This window comes from Kogia breviceps, chromosome 20, assembly GCF_026419965.1.
Source record: "Kogia breviceps isolate mKogBre1 chromosome 20, mKogBre1 haplotype 1, whole genome shotgun sequence".
NCBI lineage: Eukaryota > Metazoa > Chordata > Mammalia > Artiodactyla > Physeteridae > Kogia > Kogia breviceps.
Window position 1 is genome coordinate 29,225,809 of NC_081329.1, and position 18,895 is coordinate 29,244,703.

The 18,895-nt window shown below is 53.5% G+C and overlaps 1 protein-coding gene across 1 annotated transcript in view; it reads right to left on the minus strand.

Moving 5' to 3' along the window:
* SFRP1 (secreted frizzled related protein 1) overlaps positions 1 to 18,254 on the minus strand; it is a 44,033-nt gene extending 25,779 nt beyond the window's left edge. The window contains exons 1-2 of the mRNA XM_059049521.2: positions 17,729 to 18,254; positions 12,473 to 12,550 (exon numbers count right to left, since the gene is read on the minus strand). Coding sequence (XP_058905504.1) covers positions 12,473 to 12,550; positions 17,729 to 18,254 — 604 coding nt within the window. The remainder of the gene's footprint in view (positions 1 to 12,472; positions 12,551 to 17,728) is intronic.
* Between the last annotated feature and the right edge of the window lie 641 nt (positions 18,255 to 18,895).

Below are 18,895 nucleotides of genomic sequence, written 5' to 3' on the forward strand. Positions count from 1 at the left end.
CGCCCCCTCAAGGCAGCTCAGTGCAGGCCTTCTCACTGAGAATGCACTTTGAAAGGCTGCACACCAAAGGATGGGTGAACTGCCCCTACTAAAAAGCTCCCCTGATGTGCACAGGTAAAAGCCATCTTCTGCCTGAGGTCTGACCTTCCTCGCCAAGGGCAGAGCACCTGCAGAGAGGAGACGGCCGCTCTCTGTGGCTTTGGCCGTGGGGACTCCCCTCCTCCCAGGCTCTGGGAAGAAACAATACAAACACTCCTGCCTCTGGATGTCTGTCGATCCCAAAGTCAGCATTCGTAGCTTAAGAGTACAAGCAGGGCCGCGTCCTCGGCAGAAGCCCGACAATCGTCTGTAGGATCAAATCTGTGCAAGACTGCCCACCTTCTGCGATCGTTAGACTTTTCAAAAGAAAACACACGCACACGTCATTTGCCTGTTTTTAAACGAATGCACGTCAAGAGTAAAGGAGCCGTCACCCTGGAGGCTGGGTGCTCGCTGGCACCTGGCACGCTGTGGGCATCTGAGCCTCCGCATCTCAGAACAAAGGCCAGGCCATGACTCTCTCAAGTCAGCCCCCTCCCTTTCGTGGAAGCCGCGGTAGTTGACATGAAGTTAGAGGCCGTCTTCGTAGGCTCAGTCGCCCAGGGCAGACGACCACACTCCCCCTGCAGCCACACCCCGCCGGCAGGACCCCTGACTCGGACCCACAGCCATGCTGGTTGGGTCACCCCTGTAACACACCTGCTCCCTCCAGCCGCTGCTCCCTCTGGCGCCCCCGCGTCCTACCAGCGGGGAACCTGGAATCAGAAAGACCACCTCCTTCCTCACACCTCAACTCAGCCCTTGAGTCCCCGGGTTTCGGCCGAAGCGAGTCCTAACAGGACGCCGAGTCAGCTGCCAGAACCAACAGATGACCTTCTCTACCTGTGCTGGTTTACCCAAATCAGGTTTTGTCAGTTCAAGAAGTACTATTTGATACCATATGATCTCGCTTATACGTGGAATCTAAAATATGACACAAATGAACGTATCCATGAAACAGAGACAGACACAGAGAACAGACTTGTCGTTGCCAAGGGAGACGGGGGAGGGGAGGGATGGAGTGGGAATTTGGGATTAGCAGATGCAAACTATTAGATAGAGAATGGACGGACAACAAGGTCCTATTGTGTAGCACAGGGAACTGTATTCAATATCCTATGATAAACCAGTGGAAAAGAATATGAAAAAGAAAGTATATATATATGTACAGCTGAGTCACTTTGCTGTACAGCAGAAATGAACACCACATTGTAAATCAACTCTACTTCGATCAAATAAATTAAAAAAAAATTTTTTTTTTAAGTACTATTTGTTTCAAGTCTTAACTCCTTTCCCAGCCCTCACCTCCTGACACCAGGATGCCTGCCTTGACTTTCTCCATTAACCTTCATCTCCTCTAGGGAGCCGCCCTGGATGTATCCAGCCCCCCGCAGGAGACCCTGCCCTCCTACAGGCCTGAGGGTTGGAACCCATCGCTAAAGCAAGAGATCAGGGACTGAGAAGCCTGGCTCCGGCCTGCCTCACCCTGCAGGTCCTCAGATCTGTTCAGGACCTGATGCGGAGCTGAGACCACAGGAGGGAACACAGGCCATCCCTGCCACAGACACAGACCTGGGTTCCCAGAGGCCCCAGTGGAGCCTGAAGGGTTTCACGTGCTTATTCCAGGCCCCGATTCTAGCTCTGCGGCCATAGCCACAGAGGTAGGGACTTCCTTCAGCCCTAAAGCCGTCTCCAGAAGGCAGCTGGATTTGCAGTGAAAGACACACCAGTGTGAACTCGTTGTCAAAGGGCTCACAAAGAGCAGAGAACAAGTCTGAGGAACTCCCAGAAGGAAACGTCCAGGGGAAAATGCTAACGGAAGGGCTGGAGAAAGCAGGATAGAGAAAATCCCTCTTGGTTATCCTGCCTGAATGAGAGAGAACATGGTTTAGGGAAGCTGGTTCCTAATTTTTCCCCTCTGCCAATGTACTATTTTGGCATCTCTTTCCAACTCACAGACATCCTTTCAGAATCTGTTGTCAAGGATTTCCCTTAATTCCTGCCCTAAAGAAATACTCCTTTATTCCCCTAAATACCCGCAGGCCAGTAAGCATCCATTACCTGCACATAAATTCCTAAGGAGCTGTCAGGACGGTGGGCCTTACACACCCACGGCTCCTCCAGCCGTGAAAGACCAACACCGTTTCCTCTCAATCCTCAAACGTGAGCCCTGACCCCAACCCCCAAAGCCCTTGCAGGTGACATCATCTCTTCTAGGGTCCTGGCTTCCCCTCCCTGACCCACCAAGGGAATCAGGATGAGCAGGACCCAGGATGGTGCCTCAATAACAGGTGGTACCCACAAACACCTTCAAACTCAGCCTTCCATGAGGCCCCCAAGACCAGGGTGACCCAGAAGCTCCAGACTCCAGGGCTGTCTGAGAACAAGCAGTATACAACTCAGCAGCCACACCCTGAAAAGTCACTATAAATAGCCGCTGCACTGTCTCCCTCAGAAAGACCTAGAAGGCTCCGTTTCCTCTCACTCCATCATCACCATTCATCCGTTCATTCCCTCCCTCACCCAGCCAGGTCCTGGGCGCACGTGCCTGTGCCGCCCTCACAGGGCTAGATCTGCCCCCTTTATTCCTAAACGGAGCTCTCACAACCCCCAACGAGCAGAGCCAGAGACCCTGGGAAAGCAGCTCAGCCCTCTACCCCCATCCTTCAAGCTCAGCAGAATCTTCAAGGTGATTTCACCCCCGACCACCACGCCCCGGCCCCGGCTCCCAAATCATTCAACACGCCCCAGCCTCCTGCCAATTTGGTTCAACAAATGTCTATTTGCAAAGCAAACTAAGGTGGCCACTTCTGGACGGGTTGTCGGTGTGATGCGGAGGGAAGCCGGACTGAGGCTTTTGCCCCCTCTGAGCCAGGAAGTTCCCGGTGCCACACCAAGTGGCACTCGAGCCCAGGGAGGCCCACGCAGCAGGGGCAGCTCGGGCACACAGGGGCCCCGCCAGTCCTTGGGCCTGGCAGCCCACCGGCTGGGCTGCAGGGCCAGGTCGTCCGGGGCACGGCGGGAGTGACAGTGCTGGTGACAGGCCGGGCCTCTGACACAGCAAATCTGTAGCTCAAATATTTATTGTATGCGTCTGGCTTTCACACAGAATCTGCAATCTGCCAGTTACCAGTGTTTACCTTGGTAGAAATTCACGGGAAATCTTCGTCTGAACAGGCCCAGAGTTTATTTTACTGCCAGATAAACAACTTTCTTTGATAAATCATCCGTGTGACAGTGTTCCTGAGAGACTAAACAAAGATTTCAAGTGCAATCTGCAGGGCTTTGAGAAGCCTTCCAAAGCTAATGCGTGTTTAATTGGCTACTCCAAGCAGGCTGGGGCAGGGCGAGGGCCTGACATCTCTTTGGCCATTTGCTCTCCTTTGAAAAATAAATACAGATTGGAGCTTCTGGCTCATTTCTGAAAAACTGGAAGAAATTTGCCAATACTTAAATGCTCACTTGCTTCTGAATATGGCCTATTTCTTTGGCTCTCGGGAGTGCATATCACAAATATCACAGCTGCTGGAAAGAACGTGAAAACTGCCCCAGAGACAGTGCTTGGGAGAAGGGGACAACACGGAGGCCTCTAAGGTCTCTCTTAGACCCAATAAATTATGAGCAGAAACACTCATATCAGGAATAAGATTTCTAAAAGTCACTCAAAAACAAAAGAACAAAGTTCAGTGGGCGTGTCCTAGAATTAGCAAATACTCAATCCACGCTCTACATATTCTGCGGTCATTCTGATGACTTCCAGCTTTTACAGTGACTTTAGGGTGTCATTTCACTAAAGCCCGGACTGCCTAACTTCCAGTATTTATAGGGTTGCTTTTTGTTTGGTTTTGGTTGGGTTTTTTTTTTTTTTTTTTTTGCGGTACGCGGGCCTCTCACTGTTGCGGCCTCTCCCGTTGCGGAGCACAGGCTCCGGACGCGCAGGCTCAGCGGCCACGGCTCATGGGCCCAGCCGCTCCGTGGCACGTGGGATCCTCCCGGACCGGGACACGAACCCGCGTCCCCTGCATGGGCAGGCGGACTCCCAACCACTGCGCCACCAGGGAAGCCCTTGGTTTGGTTTTGGTTTTGTGACCTTCAGCACCTTGAAGCCGCATCAACCTTTTAAAGTTTCCCCCAGTGGGGTTTGTAAAACATTTCTCCAGTTCAATCCTCTCCTAACCAGAAATTCATCAGGACATTCCATTCCCTTTCCTAAAGTTTTGTGCCAAGCAAGCTGGTTTTATTAGCGCTTGAACCCTCCTACTGAGGCCAATTTCCATCCTGAAACAATTCTTTCCAATAAGAAGAGATAATAATGGTTATGCCTGGAGCAGGTGCCATGTTCCAGGAACTGAACAAGCTTGACTGACCCAATTCTCCTCCCAACACAGTCACACAGGAATCACCGTCCACAGGTGATAGAGACAGGCTCAGAGAGGTTAAGAGACTTTCTCGTGGTCGCTCAGCTTATAAGGGTGGGATTTCATCCAAGTCTGTCTGGCCTGAAGCCTATGTTCTTTCAACAGCACCGCCCTAGCCCCTCCACAAAGAAACCAATGATCGCCGAGCTCTTTCCCTGTGTCAGGCACAGACATCAGTCCGTTGATACCCGGCAAACTCTGAGAGCACCCAGTGCCCTTTCCCAGAGAGCTTCCTCTCCCATTCCTGGCAGAATGAGAACGTGATGGGCACGGCGGGACATCAAGGACGAAGGGGGTGGAATTCAGACTGGCTACCCAGCTAAGAGCTGCTGGGAACAAAAACGGGAAGGGATGCCAGGTAGAGAGTGGCCCTGGGCAATCTGATGATTAACTCCTTTATCCGAGTCTTATTTTCCTCCATCTGTAAGCTGAGCGCCCTGGACTGGCTGATGTCTGAGGTCTCATCCAGCTCAGCGGACCTTCAGAATGACAAAGAGGTACGGAGGAGCAAGACGGCACCCAAAGAAATGGGCGAGCAGCCCCCCTTGTCTCAGCTCATCCTCTACCCCCCCTCCTTCTCTACCCACCCCCAGAAAGGCTCCAGGGAACAGAGGTGAACTTGAGGGTAAATCCTTCCCTTGGCTTCCCTTCTCCATGACCGTTTATATACACATCAAATGATAAGGAGGACATGATGCTAAGTGAAATAAGCCAGACACGAAAGGACAAACAGTGCAGGCTTCCACTTACACGCGGTACCTGGAATAGTCAAAGTCTTAGAGACAGAGTACAGGGGCGGTTCCTGGGAACTGGGCGGAAGGAGAAGGGCGGCTAGCGTTCGGGTGCAGGGTTTCAGTGTGGGACGAAGAAAAATACCCAAAGATGGATGGTGCCGACGGCGGCACGTCAGTGTGAATGCGCTTCACGTCACCGAGCTGTACACCTAAAAAGGATTAAAAGGGTACATCTTATGTCATGTATATTTCATCACAATAAGTTTTTTTTAAACAAGGAGGGGAAGGCAGGGAGGCAGGACCCGCTCAACAGGAGAATCACGGGATGGCGGGCTGGAGGGCGCGTCAAAGGGCACCCAGACCCCACGGTCTGGCAACCGACCGTCCCAAGGAATAACGTCTTCGGAGCTGGACTCATCGACAAAGAGGGAGCAGTCACATGCCCCCCCCCCAACACGTGTCTTGGGTCAAAGAAAGCAACGCCTCCAGCAGGATGTGAGACAGGGAAGGGCTGGAGACAGGATTCGGCTCGGGAGAGGTGTCAACTGAGAGCCTCGGAGCTGCACAGCCTGCTCCTCGAGCGAAGGGAGGCCTCGTCTGCTGCGAACAGAGGGCTGGGCTCCCCGTCCTTGCCAAGACCCCCGGGATGAACAGTTAGTGAGTCCGGCGGGTGTGCGGGGCCCAGGGCTGCGTGCCTTACACCCGCTCATCCACTCCTCACCCAAACCGATGCTGGGTATTAGTGTCACCTCGTAGGGAAACCGAGGCCTGGAGAGGCTCTGAGATTTCCCATCGTTGCCCGGCGTACGTACAGGGACAGAGGGAGAAATGAACTCAGCTCCAGGGGTGCCGCCTCCACTCGTGCATCCTGGGTTTCTGGGCCCTTTCTCAGTTCGGTATACTTTCTCAGGGCCAAATATGCTAAAGAAAAGTGGTGCTATGGACGTTTGCCTTATCTAAGAATCTTGCTGCCAGGTACAGCCAAGAGAGAATTACATGTCCTGCGTGCTCACAAGAGGGGGGAAATTTGGCTCTGTTCCCAGCTTTTCCTCGCGGTGCCTCAACTTGGCTTCAGAGCGCAGAGTGGTCCCCGTGGGATCTCAGCCCTAACGGCCCGGGGCTTGATTCCCCCAGCCGGGCCCCCAGCTCTCCACTGGGAGGCCGTGGAATCGCCACCATGACCCACCCAGCCCACTGGAGGGCTTTAAAGGCCCTCAAGGGTTCAGCAGTGGTCTCTGCACAGAACAAGCCACCCCCACCACGGGCGAAGGATTTAGGATGGGGCCACAGGCCGCGAGCTGGGAGTCGCATTTCCAGGGCACTTAAAGCTCTGACCCCATGTTTCCCTGAATGTGAAATGCCATACGGCTCCTTCCAACTGTTTCCAGATCTGTGGATGGGCTGTGTATTTTAGAGACCTTCAGTGACAATAAGAACCAGTTGTTTTCAGCCTACCAACTCCACCCCGGGGTTACAGTTCCTTCTTCCATGTCTATTTAATTTTACTTCGACTGAACTAGATTTCTAGATATTAGGGCTTTTTTTTTTTTTTTTTTTTTTTTAACATATACACTCAGTCACCCAAAACAGGGAAGCAGTTTCCCTCGAATTTAATAAACAAGTTGCACATACTCATTTGGAAAGAAGTTTTCTCCTTTTATAAAAAAGGAAGGCCGTAAACAACAAGGTCCTACTGTATAGCACAGAGAGCTATATTTAATATCCTATAATAAGCCATAATGGAAAAGAAGATTTTTAAAAATGTATATATATAACTGAATCATTTTGCTGTACAGCCCAAATTAACACAACATTGTAAATCAACTATACTTCATGTTTTTAAAAAAAGAAAGAAAACTGGAAAACAAAATAAAACCAGTGCTCTGTTACTTTTTGCCTACAAGGTGCATCTACTGCCAGAATAATATCCTTTGTCTATTCACCGGTTTTCCATAAGTACTGGTGGGATGGGATAATAGTGAAAAAAGAGGATATACAATGGTTAGGTCAAAAAACGGCTACCCATACAATAAGTTAAAAAGTAAGTCTAAATTATCGCAATTTCTAGTCATCTGGGAACATTTTAATATTAAATAATTTTTACATTGTTTTTCTCACTTAAATACAACCCAATCTTGTGATACAAATGTACTTGTTCCCATTTAACAATTGTGAACATTAAGGAAAGGCATTTCCATGCACACTGTAGAAAATCTAGGATTTGTACTCAGATGCGTACTTTCTATTATAATATTTTTGGATTTAAAAATTCCTATATTATTTATCTTTGTGAATTTTAAGATGATACAACATCAAACCAGGTTGTAGTTACTTTAACAGAAAATAAACTGGAAATTAAACCACTCAAAAAAAAGGCGAATTTCCATCTTCCTACCTTGCCCGCACACTGTCATTCACACACACGTCCAATGAACTTTTATTTTATGCCTACCGTGGATAAGACACCATACCAAGGACGATTTAACTACACACAGGCCTTGTTTTGTTCATTCTAAGACACAGATTCTCTTCACATTTTAATGTGAAGTATGTTTTCTCTGTGGGCGGGGCGTCTCACGTGATGGATGGTGCATCTCGCAATCAATGGGTGTCTTAACGTTAGGTAAAATATGGTATCAGAGGCAGATCCTGCTCTCAAGCAGCTTACAGATGTGGCAATTACCGTGCTGGCAGCTTCCATCTCCTCCTCTGTGGGAGGAAACCCAAGGTTTAGTTTGGAAAGGCTGAGCCTCCCTTTAGCAAGAAATCAAACAATGCACCTCAAAACAGCAGCCCAGCCAAAACACCTTGAAAGCAGAGTGAGAACAAATAAGTGAAGGTCCAGAAACCGCCGAGAATGTTTCTTCTAGAAAATACTCCCAAACACTAATGGTGAGAGCCAATTTTTTTCCCTTTCCTCTTTGACTCAGTTTAGTGTTGCAGTGTACAGTTTTACTCTTTATGAGGAAACATATAAATGGGAAAAACATGCTTCCAGAAGGCAAGGAAAATTTCTGGGGGCCAAGAAATCTTTTTCCACAGCCAGAAAACACTGGGCTAAAGAAGTGGCCACCAGAACTCTCAAAAAAAAAAAAAAAAAAAAAAAGGAGAAGCCAGTACAAGAGGAAGCTCTCAACTGTCTTAGCAGAAGTATATTATTCCACACATTTCTACCGGGAAAGCTTAAGGGTGTTTACAGATCCAGAAGCTAGAGAGAGTGGCCAGAGGCAGGATCCTAACCTCACAGCCATTATAAATCAGATCCCCCATCCCTGGGATAAGCTGAGCAGAAGGAAAGACAGTTATGGGTGCTGAGTTGTTAACAGCAGGATTATTAGTGTGGCAGCTTGCAAATAATATATTGACCTGTCGAAAAGAGAACAGCAGCACCCTGTTGTCATGGAGCAGGAAAAGCAGAGAGAAAACAAGCAGCAGGGCCGGGCGTTCTCATTGAAGCGCAGCAGGCAGCCTGGCCACCATGTTGAATCCAGAGACTTTGCACCATCTAACTTTTGGCCGTCACACATCTGGTGCTTGATCCAGGCTGATCCAGCTGCATTCCTGAGAATCAGCCCACAGGTGTTTCTACTGAGGCTTTTCCCTGCTGTGGGGGGGGGAAATATGTGCTCTGAACTGAGGAGGTACAGTGCAGGGGTGGAGAGAACCAAGCAGACCTGCCAGAGAGTTACAAATGCACCGCCCGGCGCAGTGGTTAAGAATCCGCCTGCCAACGCAAGGGACACGGGTTCGAGCCCTGGTCCGGGAAGATCCCACATGTTGCAGAGCAACTAAGCCCGTGCACCACAACAACTGAGCCTGTGCTCTAGAGCCCGCGAGCCACAACTACTGAAGCCCAAGCGCCTAGAGCCCGTGCTCCGCAACAAGAGAAGCCACCGCAATGAAAAGCTCGCGCACCGCATAGAACAGTAGCCCCCGCTCACTGCAACTAGGAGAAAGCCCACACACAGCAACGAAGACCCAACGTGGCCAAAAATAAATAAATAAATAAATTTATTATTTTTTTTTTAAATGTGCCGCCCAGGGAGCCGGTGACGGGCCGGGCAGGCCCACCTCCACGGGGGCGGCAGGGGTCTAAGGACCCACTGGCAGGAGAGGGCGAGGGCGTGCTGACCCAGAAGGAAAGCACCCCTTGTTCCTGGAGCTCCCAGGGAGCCTTCCAACAACCTGATGTCTTCCCACAGGGGATGTCAGGGCCGCTTAAAGCAAGGTTTGATCCCTAGAGTAGGGAGTAAAGCATTCTTTTTCTTCTCTGTTGCGTGTCAGCTTGCCCTGCTGCATTTCTTTGTCTCTTAACTGAATCCCATCAGCGTGGCTGACTACCTCCCTTACTTGAAATGAGCTGAGCTAGGAAACAAGTTTCTCAACAAGGCTGCATTCTCCAGGGTGCCGAGAAGGGCAGAGCTAAGCTCAGCCCCTGCAGAGAGAGAGAGAGAGAGAGAGAGAGAGAGAGAGAGAGAGAGGAAAAAAAAAAAAAATCCTATTTACTGCCTTATGAGACCATGACACACAGAAAACCCATAAAAGTCTCTCCTGCATCCAGATAAAGAAGCCTGGCGTCCGGGACACCCAAGCACGGAGGAGATAAATGCCTCCACTATGGAGCCCAGCGGCTGTTCATCTTCTCTTAAGGGGGGGAAGGCAGCGTAACAGCGAGTAAAAGAACTCCAGTGGGGCAAGTCAGATGCCTTATTTGTGAAATAAGTGAACTTGATAGGATGATCTGGAGGATCCAGGAGAATTCAAAAGTTCTAGGAACTCAAGAAGGAGATAATCTCCAGGCGAAAGGAACACAGTCTCAAACAGCTAATCAGATTGCCCAGGCCCTGACTGGTTATTAAAATAAGATACACCCCTAGCGCCTGCACGCAGGGAGCAGGGAGCCACTGCCGCGGGGAGAGTATGTCCCTCCCCAGGCGGCTTACCCCAGCCCCCTCCAGACCTTTCCCCTTCACCCAAAGGTCAACCTTCACATTCAAATTCTTTCCCAAGGTTTGCTTCTTCAGCCCATGTCTAGCCAACAGCTCTAGTTTAACGAGTTGCCACTAAAGCCCCCAACAAATGCAGGTTGGTGGGTTACTGAGAATCTGAACGGGAAGATGCAGATTCCCTTCCCACGGCCGCCGAACACCCTTCGCCTGGAGTCTCCACAGCGCCCCCTTCAGGCGGTGAGTTCTATGACGCCACGATTCCCTAGGAAATCACCGATTCGTGTTTGGTCTGGGTGAAGAAATTTCTTTAATGAAATTTTCGTCTATTCTAGGTCCGTATTTGAGGACACGGTATCTTGCACAGAGCTCTGCACTCAAGAAATGTTGTGTGACCGACCGGACACACTGAATCTGAGTCGCGTCCTCTGCACACGCAGTCCCGGGAGAAGTCATCTGAACGTAACACAACAGCTGATATATTACCTTTCAGAGCGGGCTCTAAATACGAGTCCCTGGATTTGCTGGAACGTCAGGGAGTCGACTTCTAAAAGTGAGTGGGGTGATTTACACTATCGGAAGAGGGGTCAGTGAAATCTAAAGGCGGCCCCTGAGTATTATGCACACTGCCCCCGGCCCCCCGCAAGGAAGGATGCTTCGGGATAACAGCCACATCCGAGCAGATTCTTCCTGACACGCCCCCCCCCCCAAATCACGCAGCAAAAGGCTTCTCATCAGGGCTTCTGAGAGATTTTATTTCTGGCCTTTTTCTCGATGCCCAAATGCCTCTTTGGGAAGGAATCTCGCGCCGTTTGCGGAAGGAAAGCTTGCGATTCTGGACAGGCTGGGGCCGCGCAGACTCTGCCGCAGAGACCCGGCAGCCTCTCGGGCGTTGGGCTCCCCTTGAGGGAGCAAGGGTGTGAACCCCAACAAGTAAGTGTCACCGCCGTCAGACGGAAGGGTCATCAGAGTCTGGGAACGCTGCTGCAGGTCCCTCTACAATTGATTTGAGTTCACTGAAAATGGCAACCAGGACAAAGGATGCGACTCAAACACAGGCGGCGGAAGGCTTGGGAGACGAAATCGTCCCAGAGGTCATTCACCAAGAACCAAGAAGGCAGGGAGAGATACTTAATGCAGAAACAGGGCCCTAAAAACGTGTGCATTCTCAACAAGCTCTCCCTGGCAAAGGGTCAGAATTCGCCAATTCCTGCCTTCAGTCACAATGACAAATACCCTGAGACTACACCTGTCACTTGTACCATTTCCTTCGGCTTACATGTGCACACATACACGTGTGCAGCTCTCCAACACGGCACTTCACCAGCACGAGGCCCTTGCACGTACTTTATTACGCTTGGTTACTGAAAACCCAGAGTAGGTAGCCCTGGATGGACGTAAAGGCTCACGTCACATACCTACCATCATGCTTTCCCTGGGAGGAATTCTGTAAGAAATCCAGCCTCGGGGACACAATGGCCAGAATCGTGAGAACCTGTCCTTGGCAAAGCAGGCCTGGCTGCAGTCACTTCTCAGCATTCATATAAAATAGAGGCAGGCTGGAGGGAGTCGGCCCTTCAAAAGGATGCAGTTCACGTCTCCTTTTCCAGAGGACAGCCTCCCAAGGTGTGTGAAGCTCGGTCCTCTGCGGGGCAGACTACCAGGGACGGTCCCTGAGAAGCTCCCTGAGATCAGCCCCCGGGGCCACATCCAGCCCTTCTCCTAGGGCTGCAAGTACAGATCCAGAATTCCCTTTTAGCCCAGAGTGATTTGCGAAGAAGGGAGGGAAAACCCCTCACTGTGGGATAGTCCGTTTCCTGGCCTGGAAGGACCTGAGAGCCCCGCACCCACTACCCGCCCGCCCCTGCAGGCGATGCCCTAAGCGCATGGATGCTCCCCTCCCAGATCCTGGGCAGAGTGGTGCTGACACCTAGGGGTGGACGGAAGAAGAGCTGTGCCGAGAGGCCAGCCCAAGCCGCCTGGTTTCCGCCCCCCCGCTCCTCTACAGCTCTCCCCAAGCCTGCCTCCCTCCACTCCTCGAGAAGGTCCCCCCAAACCTGCCCAGTGATCCCACACGCGGAAGAACAGAAGTCAAGTTTGACTTTCATAAAAACCGGCCGGTTCCCCACCCTATCTGGTCTTCCATCTGCCTGAGAACAGCAGCCGTCCAGGGAGGATGGAGGGAGAGAATACACATCTCCAAAAAGACGATCCAACAGGCTCTGCACCAGGGACGCGCTCCGGGAGCAGCCAGGGAGGCCCAACCTCCCGGAGGCGGCCAGGGACGCTTTCTTACCAAACTCGCTGGCACAGAGATGCTCGATTATGGCTTCAGATTTCAGCTCGTTGTCACAGGGAGGACACACCGTCGTGCCTAGGAAGGGCAAAGGGGAGAACAGGAACTGAGTGACTGCGGTGGAACGCAGGGAGGATGTGCCCCTGGGGCCGAGATCAGTCCAGGGACCAGGCTGAAAGGAGTTAAAGGTCTTCTGGAATTTCTGATCGGGCAACTTGAGAAAAGACGAGTCCTGGAGACCAAAACAGATGCATACGGGTCCTATGAGTCGTGGCTGGATGGATATGGTGGGTCCCTAGGAAAAGCTGACCTGTAACCAAACACTTCTACCCCAGTTGTCTGTCCCCTGTTCTTTCTCCCCTCTCCTTGAAATACCCCCCTCTGATTCCTGCCCCATTCCTGTTCCCAAACTCCCCACAAGACGGCCGATCCGTCTGACCAGCTCTCTAGGAGCCAAGAAAGAAAATCAGCCAGACTCACAAACTCCAACCACAGGCCCTGAACACCCCTCCCCAGAAGGGCTACTGCAGTGAGCTCCTGGGGGCGGAGGGAAGCAGGAGCGGCTGGTGGGGGCTGGGAACGGCACCAGCCCTGCTGCCCAAGGGAAGGACTTGGTGGCACATGGGAGACACCCTCTGGAGGCGTTTTCACACTGTGAAGGGCTTTGAAGAGGAGGTGTGTGTGCTGCAGGCATGGGGGCCACTGGGGGCAGCTGAGGCCCCGGGAGAGGGGGAGGCCTCGGAGGCCAGGGCCAGCGGGTCCTCCCAGCCAAATGCTGCTGATGCTGGAGAGACCCCTGGGAGGTAAGGGGGCTCCGTGGAAGGGCAGGGAGAGAGCGGCCCAGTGGAATCGCCAGAAGGGAAGGCGGCTTGTCACCACCGCCGCCATTCCACCGTCACCGCCATCATCTATCAGACAACTTGGAGTTTTATCCGTGATGCAGGAAAGCACGAGCACGTTGTAAGGGCCCTCCACCTCGGCACAGCACTGGAGGCCATGCTCGGCCACGCTGGAGGGACATACACCCCCGGGGAGGACGGGGCGCTGAGCGACCTTCGCTCCGACTCAGGCTCTTCATCCTCCTCCTCCCCCTCCCTCTTCGTGGCTCCTCTGGCAGCATCTCCTTCACCTTCGAGCACTTCTGTGGCTCAGAGAAACAGGCAGAGCCTCCCACAGTGGATGAGGAGGGAGCTGCACAGCCCTCCGGGGCCAGTGCCGCCCCCAGGACGCAGCTGGTCCCCAGCACTGGCGAGGTGATGCGTGACACCCCCCCCCCAACTTCCAAGCAGGGTCCCTGCAAGGTGCAGCAGAGGCCGTACACCTTAGTCTTTACTGACAGAGTCCTGTCCCACTTTTACTCTGTGCCAGGGCCGCACTCCATCCACAGTCCTGCAGCAAGAACCACAGCCACGCCCCGAGCAGGAGCCCATGGGGCTATCTTTTGGCCCAGATGCTGGAAATGTGCTTTGCAGCCAGAACTTAAGATCGGATTCCAGAGGTCGTGTTTCTGACAAAAGGGACAAACTCACCCGGAATTTTGCATCATGGTTCTTGCTTCCTTGGGGAGAAAAACGGAAAGGAAATCCCGCAATGTGGGAAGGACCGTGGTACCTACTTCGGAAGTGTGCACTGTGCTTTGGGGCTTTCCTTGTTTGGGTTATTTTTTTTTAAGTGGCAGTTATCACATTGCAAGGTTCTATGAATGTGACCTTGACCAAACAACTAGCAGGGCAGGGCTATCCGAATACAAACACCGGCTCCCCGCTTGCTCACCCCCATCACCTGGTCTGGACACTGAGCTCCCAGATCCGACTGGCCGCCCAGGGCTCTGGACACCACAGGGGCATTGCTCTCAGTCCCATCAGCTACGATTGGCCCTCAGCGTCTCCCAGGCGGGCAGGAGCTGGCTGGGGTGAGTTCTGCGTGTTCACACGGCTTGCCCCCACCCACCTCGACTTTTCTCACAGCCGACTGTGGAGCAGTTCTAGATTGCGTAGGGCGCTATGAATCTGTGGCCTCTCTTTACTGTGCTGGGGGGCCCTGCAGGCGGCCCAAGCAGTAGAAATCCACCCAGGCATCCATCGGGGAGGCTGAACTAAATGGCTGTTTTAAGGTGTATTTAAAATAATGTTTAAAGCAAAAGAACCAAAACCCAAAAGGTTTTGTGTTTCATCAGTATTTAAGGGAGAGGAGGGGAAGTCCAACACTGGAATCAAGAGTAAGTGGATTTTTAAAAATCCATGCACACGGCACACACACACCCCCACAGCGCACCCCTCCACACACACACACACACACACACACACACACACACACACACACACACACACAGAGCAGGTCTTCCCTGGCCAGCTCTTCAATACGGGGAAGGGACCCTAAGGTGGGATCCCGGGAAGGATGAGTGCACCGTGGCCTCTGCAATCTGTGACTAAAACAGCCAGGCTGTTTTAACGCACAGCATGCCTAATCAACAACAAAATAAAACTAAAAGTATGTGCTCATTCGCAGAGCTTGAATCAGTAAAACCTGGCTGGGAGGAGGAACGACAATTTATCGGCCTGGGAATGTACAGGTCGAACGCAAGTGCAAGATTTAGAAATAACTTTCCTAGGCTTCCCTGGTGGCGCAGTGGTTGAGAATCCGCCTGCCGATGCAGGAGACACGGGTTCGTGCCCCGGTCCGGGAAGATCCCACATGCCGCGGAGCGGCTGGGCCCGTGAGCCATGGCCGCTGAGCCTGCGCGTCCGGAGCCTGTGCTCCGCATCGGGAGAGGCCACAACAGTGAGAGGCTCACGTATCACAAAAAAAAAAAAAAAAAAAGAAAGAAAGAAAAAAGAAAAAAAAGAAAAAACTTTCCTGAAAACAAACAAACACTTTTCCTCTCCCATAACAGATGCTGAAGCAGCTTGGGCATCAGCCTTTGCGGGTGTGGGGGAGTGTCTTTTGACTCATTCTCATCAAGTTTATCTTTAATAACATGCAGCCCCAAAGGCCTGCCCAATACCCCCAAACGGTGCTTGTCCAAGTACGTGAACAGAAACCAGCCTGCGCCATGCAGAGATATGCCGCTGCTTTGAAAATTCCATTTAGATTTTACAGAATAAAAAGAAATAAAGAATAAAAGTAGGGCATGTATACTTGGTCTCCTCCAAAAGTACCAGTTCTGATTCTGGAGCCACCAGCCGTAAGGTTACGACGACCAGGAGTTTGGTCCGTCTCCACCTGCCCTACACACACACACACACACACACACACACACAGAGCCCTCCCACCTCCCAGCTCAGCTGACAGTCAGTGGCCACTCGGCCCCAGAGGACTGTCTCCTATAGGGGGTCCCTCCCACTGAGGGGCCACAGTCCCGCAGAGCCTGTCACCAAAGACACGGCGGGCGGGGAGAACCGGGTCCCAAGTCCCACACAGGACTGGTTCCTTCGTAACTGTTCTCTGTGTGCAGCTGGTCTCAGGCGGCTGACTACCTGAGCACTCCTGGGATGGAGGGCGGAGAGGAGATGGTACAAAGGGCAGACTTGGGGAGCAGCCAAGTGGGACAGCAGCCAAGGAGTCAAAGGCTCCAAGAAGAGAGCACGTATTTGGTCTCCCCACCAGCACTCGGCCACCCCTGCCTTTGGGGCATGGAGCTGGATGATGCTCGTCTCTTCATAAGTAGGCAGCCCAGCCAGCACCCCTACCTTCCCGTCGGAAGGGCTTCCCCCTCGGGAGGGTTCTGTCGCTGACTGTACCAGAAAGGGACCCTTGGGGGGTGGACTCAGCCCCAGCAGAGCTGGCCGCGGCCTCCGGGGGCACGGCGGGGCTAGTCTGCCCGCCGGCAGTGAGGACGGGGAGAAGGAAAATCCCGTGGGTTCCACGCGGACCGAACACAAAGCGCTTTGTCCGCTCCCGTTCTCAAAGGGCTGCGCCTCCCCGAAGGTGAACTCTGCGCGGACCCCCAGGAAGGGGCAGCAGCGGGACCCAGACGTTGCCCCTGCAGGCGGGCCGCTGCCCTGCCCACCCGCCAGACCTGCCACCACGCACCCGCCCCTCTGGACCACCTCCTCCTTCCCTGGAATAAGCCAGGGCATTCAAAGTTCTGGGTGCCCTTTCCCGGGACTACCCCGCCCTCACTCTGGGGAGTGCGCCCCTCGGGGGACATTTGTGCTTTGGCGTCCCTTGGAGACGGGCTGAGTCAGCACTGAGCAGGTTCCCCCCTCCCTAAACCCGTTCCTCAAAAGCCCCTGGGATGCGGACCGCTCTGCTCAGCGCCCGGGAACGTCTCCCCATCCCAGACGACCTCTACCTCCTTGAGCCTCAACTCCGCTTCCGAAGAATTTGGGGTTGAATTCACTCCTCTAAAAGTCAGGCCACAGTGCTGGGTTGTTTTCGTGGGCTTGTTCTGTGGGGGTTTGTTTTGGTTTCTTTGCTTGTTAACTTGTTTTGTTCTGTTTTGTTGCCTCCCCGGGATGGTTTTTCCTCCCCCCACCGCACCCCCCGCCACCCCAAGAACTGCCCTTTAAGTGGGAGGGGTTTCAGAGAAGAACCTCCGGCTCATCCCTGGGGCTGTTAGGAAAGCCTCCAATCTGTGGAGCCTCCCTCCCCAAGGGGAGCTGAGCCATGAGCTAATGACAATTTTATCTTTCTAATTACCTGAGGATTTGTGTAAATGAGAGAAGCAGGGGGTATGCAAGAATGAGGGAGAAGAGCCTTTCCATCCCGCCCCCGCCCAAACCTTCCCGAAGCTGTTAAATGAAAGGGGTAGAGAAACAGAAAGCCTCACAATTCCTGGACTTTTTTTCTCGGCCAGTTCTGCACCAGTCCTGGAGCTACTTGGCTGAATGACTAGCTAAGGAAAGCGTTTAAAAAAAAAAAAAAAATCCTCCTCAAACCTAAGAAAATAAACAAAGCTGCACCTTAGCATTTGCTCGGCCTTTCTGAGCTTGCCAGATTTGGGGTTTGGGTGTTTTGTTTTGTTTTTTTTCCCCCGGCGCATCCCGTCTGGGGGGTTCAAAATTCCGATAGGGACTCCGTTCCCTCGCGGGGGACAGAAGAGCTCCTCTGGGAGCCAGAGCTAAGGCTTTGTTTCAGCGTTGACTGGATCCCAGGACAGCGGCTCCAAGACCCGGACCGGGTGCGGCGCGGGGCTCGCCCCGCCGGGTACCACCTCGGACGGGCCGGTACCTATCAAGGCGGTCGGGCACGGCCGAGCCCACGTCCCCAGTCCCGGGGCGCAGCGCGGACAGCCCCGGGAACCCCCCGCCTCACCTTGGGGCTTGGAGGCCTCGGTGGCGTTGGGCGGGGTCATGGCGATGCAGACGTCGCCCTCGGGGAACTTGTCGCACTTGAGCATCTCGGGCCAGTAGAAGCCGAAGAACTGCATGACGGGCTCGCACGAGTCTCGCACGGCCTCGCAGAGCCAGCGGCACGGGTAGATGGGCCGGTCCAGGCAGACGGGCGCGAAGAGCGAGCAGAGAAAGACCTGCGTGCCGATGTGGCAGTTCTTGTTGAGCAGGGGCACCCAGCTGCTGGCCTGCTGCTTCACCTCGGCCATGGTCTCGTGCTCCAGCAGGTTGGGCAGCACCATCCTCTTGTAGCCCACGGTGTGGCACAGCCGCAGGTCCACCGGGATGTCCACGCACTGCGGCGGCTTGGTGTAGAAGCGCCCGCTCTGGTACGCGCCGACGTCCGACTGGAAGCTCACGTAGTCGTACTCGCTGGCCGAGCCCGCGGCCAGGAGCCCGGCGGCCAGCGCCACCAGCGCGCCCGCCGCGGCCCAGCGCCCGCCGCCCATGCTCGGCGCCCCGGCCCCTGCGACGCGGGGCGTCCTCGGCCGCCTCCCCGCGCGCGTCCCGCCGCGAACTTCCAGGAGCCCCCGGGCACAAAAGGCGCCGTCCGCACCCGCGCCAGGCGCTGGCGGGGCGACCCTGGGGAGCTCGCGCGGGGAGGCGAGCGCGCGGCCCGAGTGCGGCCCGGCTCCCGAGGCGGCGGGACCCGAGTGTCCGGCGCTCCCGCGGCCGAGCCCTCCGAGCCGCGCCGGCCAATCAGCGCCGGCCGCCGCGAGCGCTCCGGGCCCGCCCGTCAGTCACCCGCGTGGCCGGCCAATCGGCTCGCGGGCGGGAGGGGTCGGCTCCCTAGAACTCAGCGCAGGTCAACACCCCTTAAAAAACAAAACCAAAAAATAAATAAAGGAAGGAAGAAGGGGGGAAAACGAGAAAAAGAAGAAAAAAAAAAAAAAAAAGGAAGAGACGCTGGGGACGAAGAGAAGCGTGCGGTGGGTAAAGACGACGTTTAATGCTGCTGTTAACTTGAGTCAGATGGGAGGAAAGTAAGGAACCTTAACAGTACTTGCAAGTCCATGAGATAATCAAGACTTTTTTAAAAAAAAAAAAAAACACTTTTCCCTCACTTTACGCAGCAGCCCACCTCCTCGGT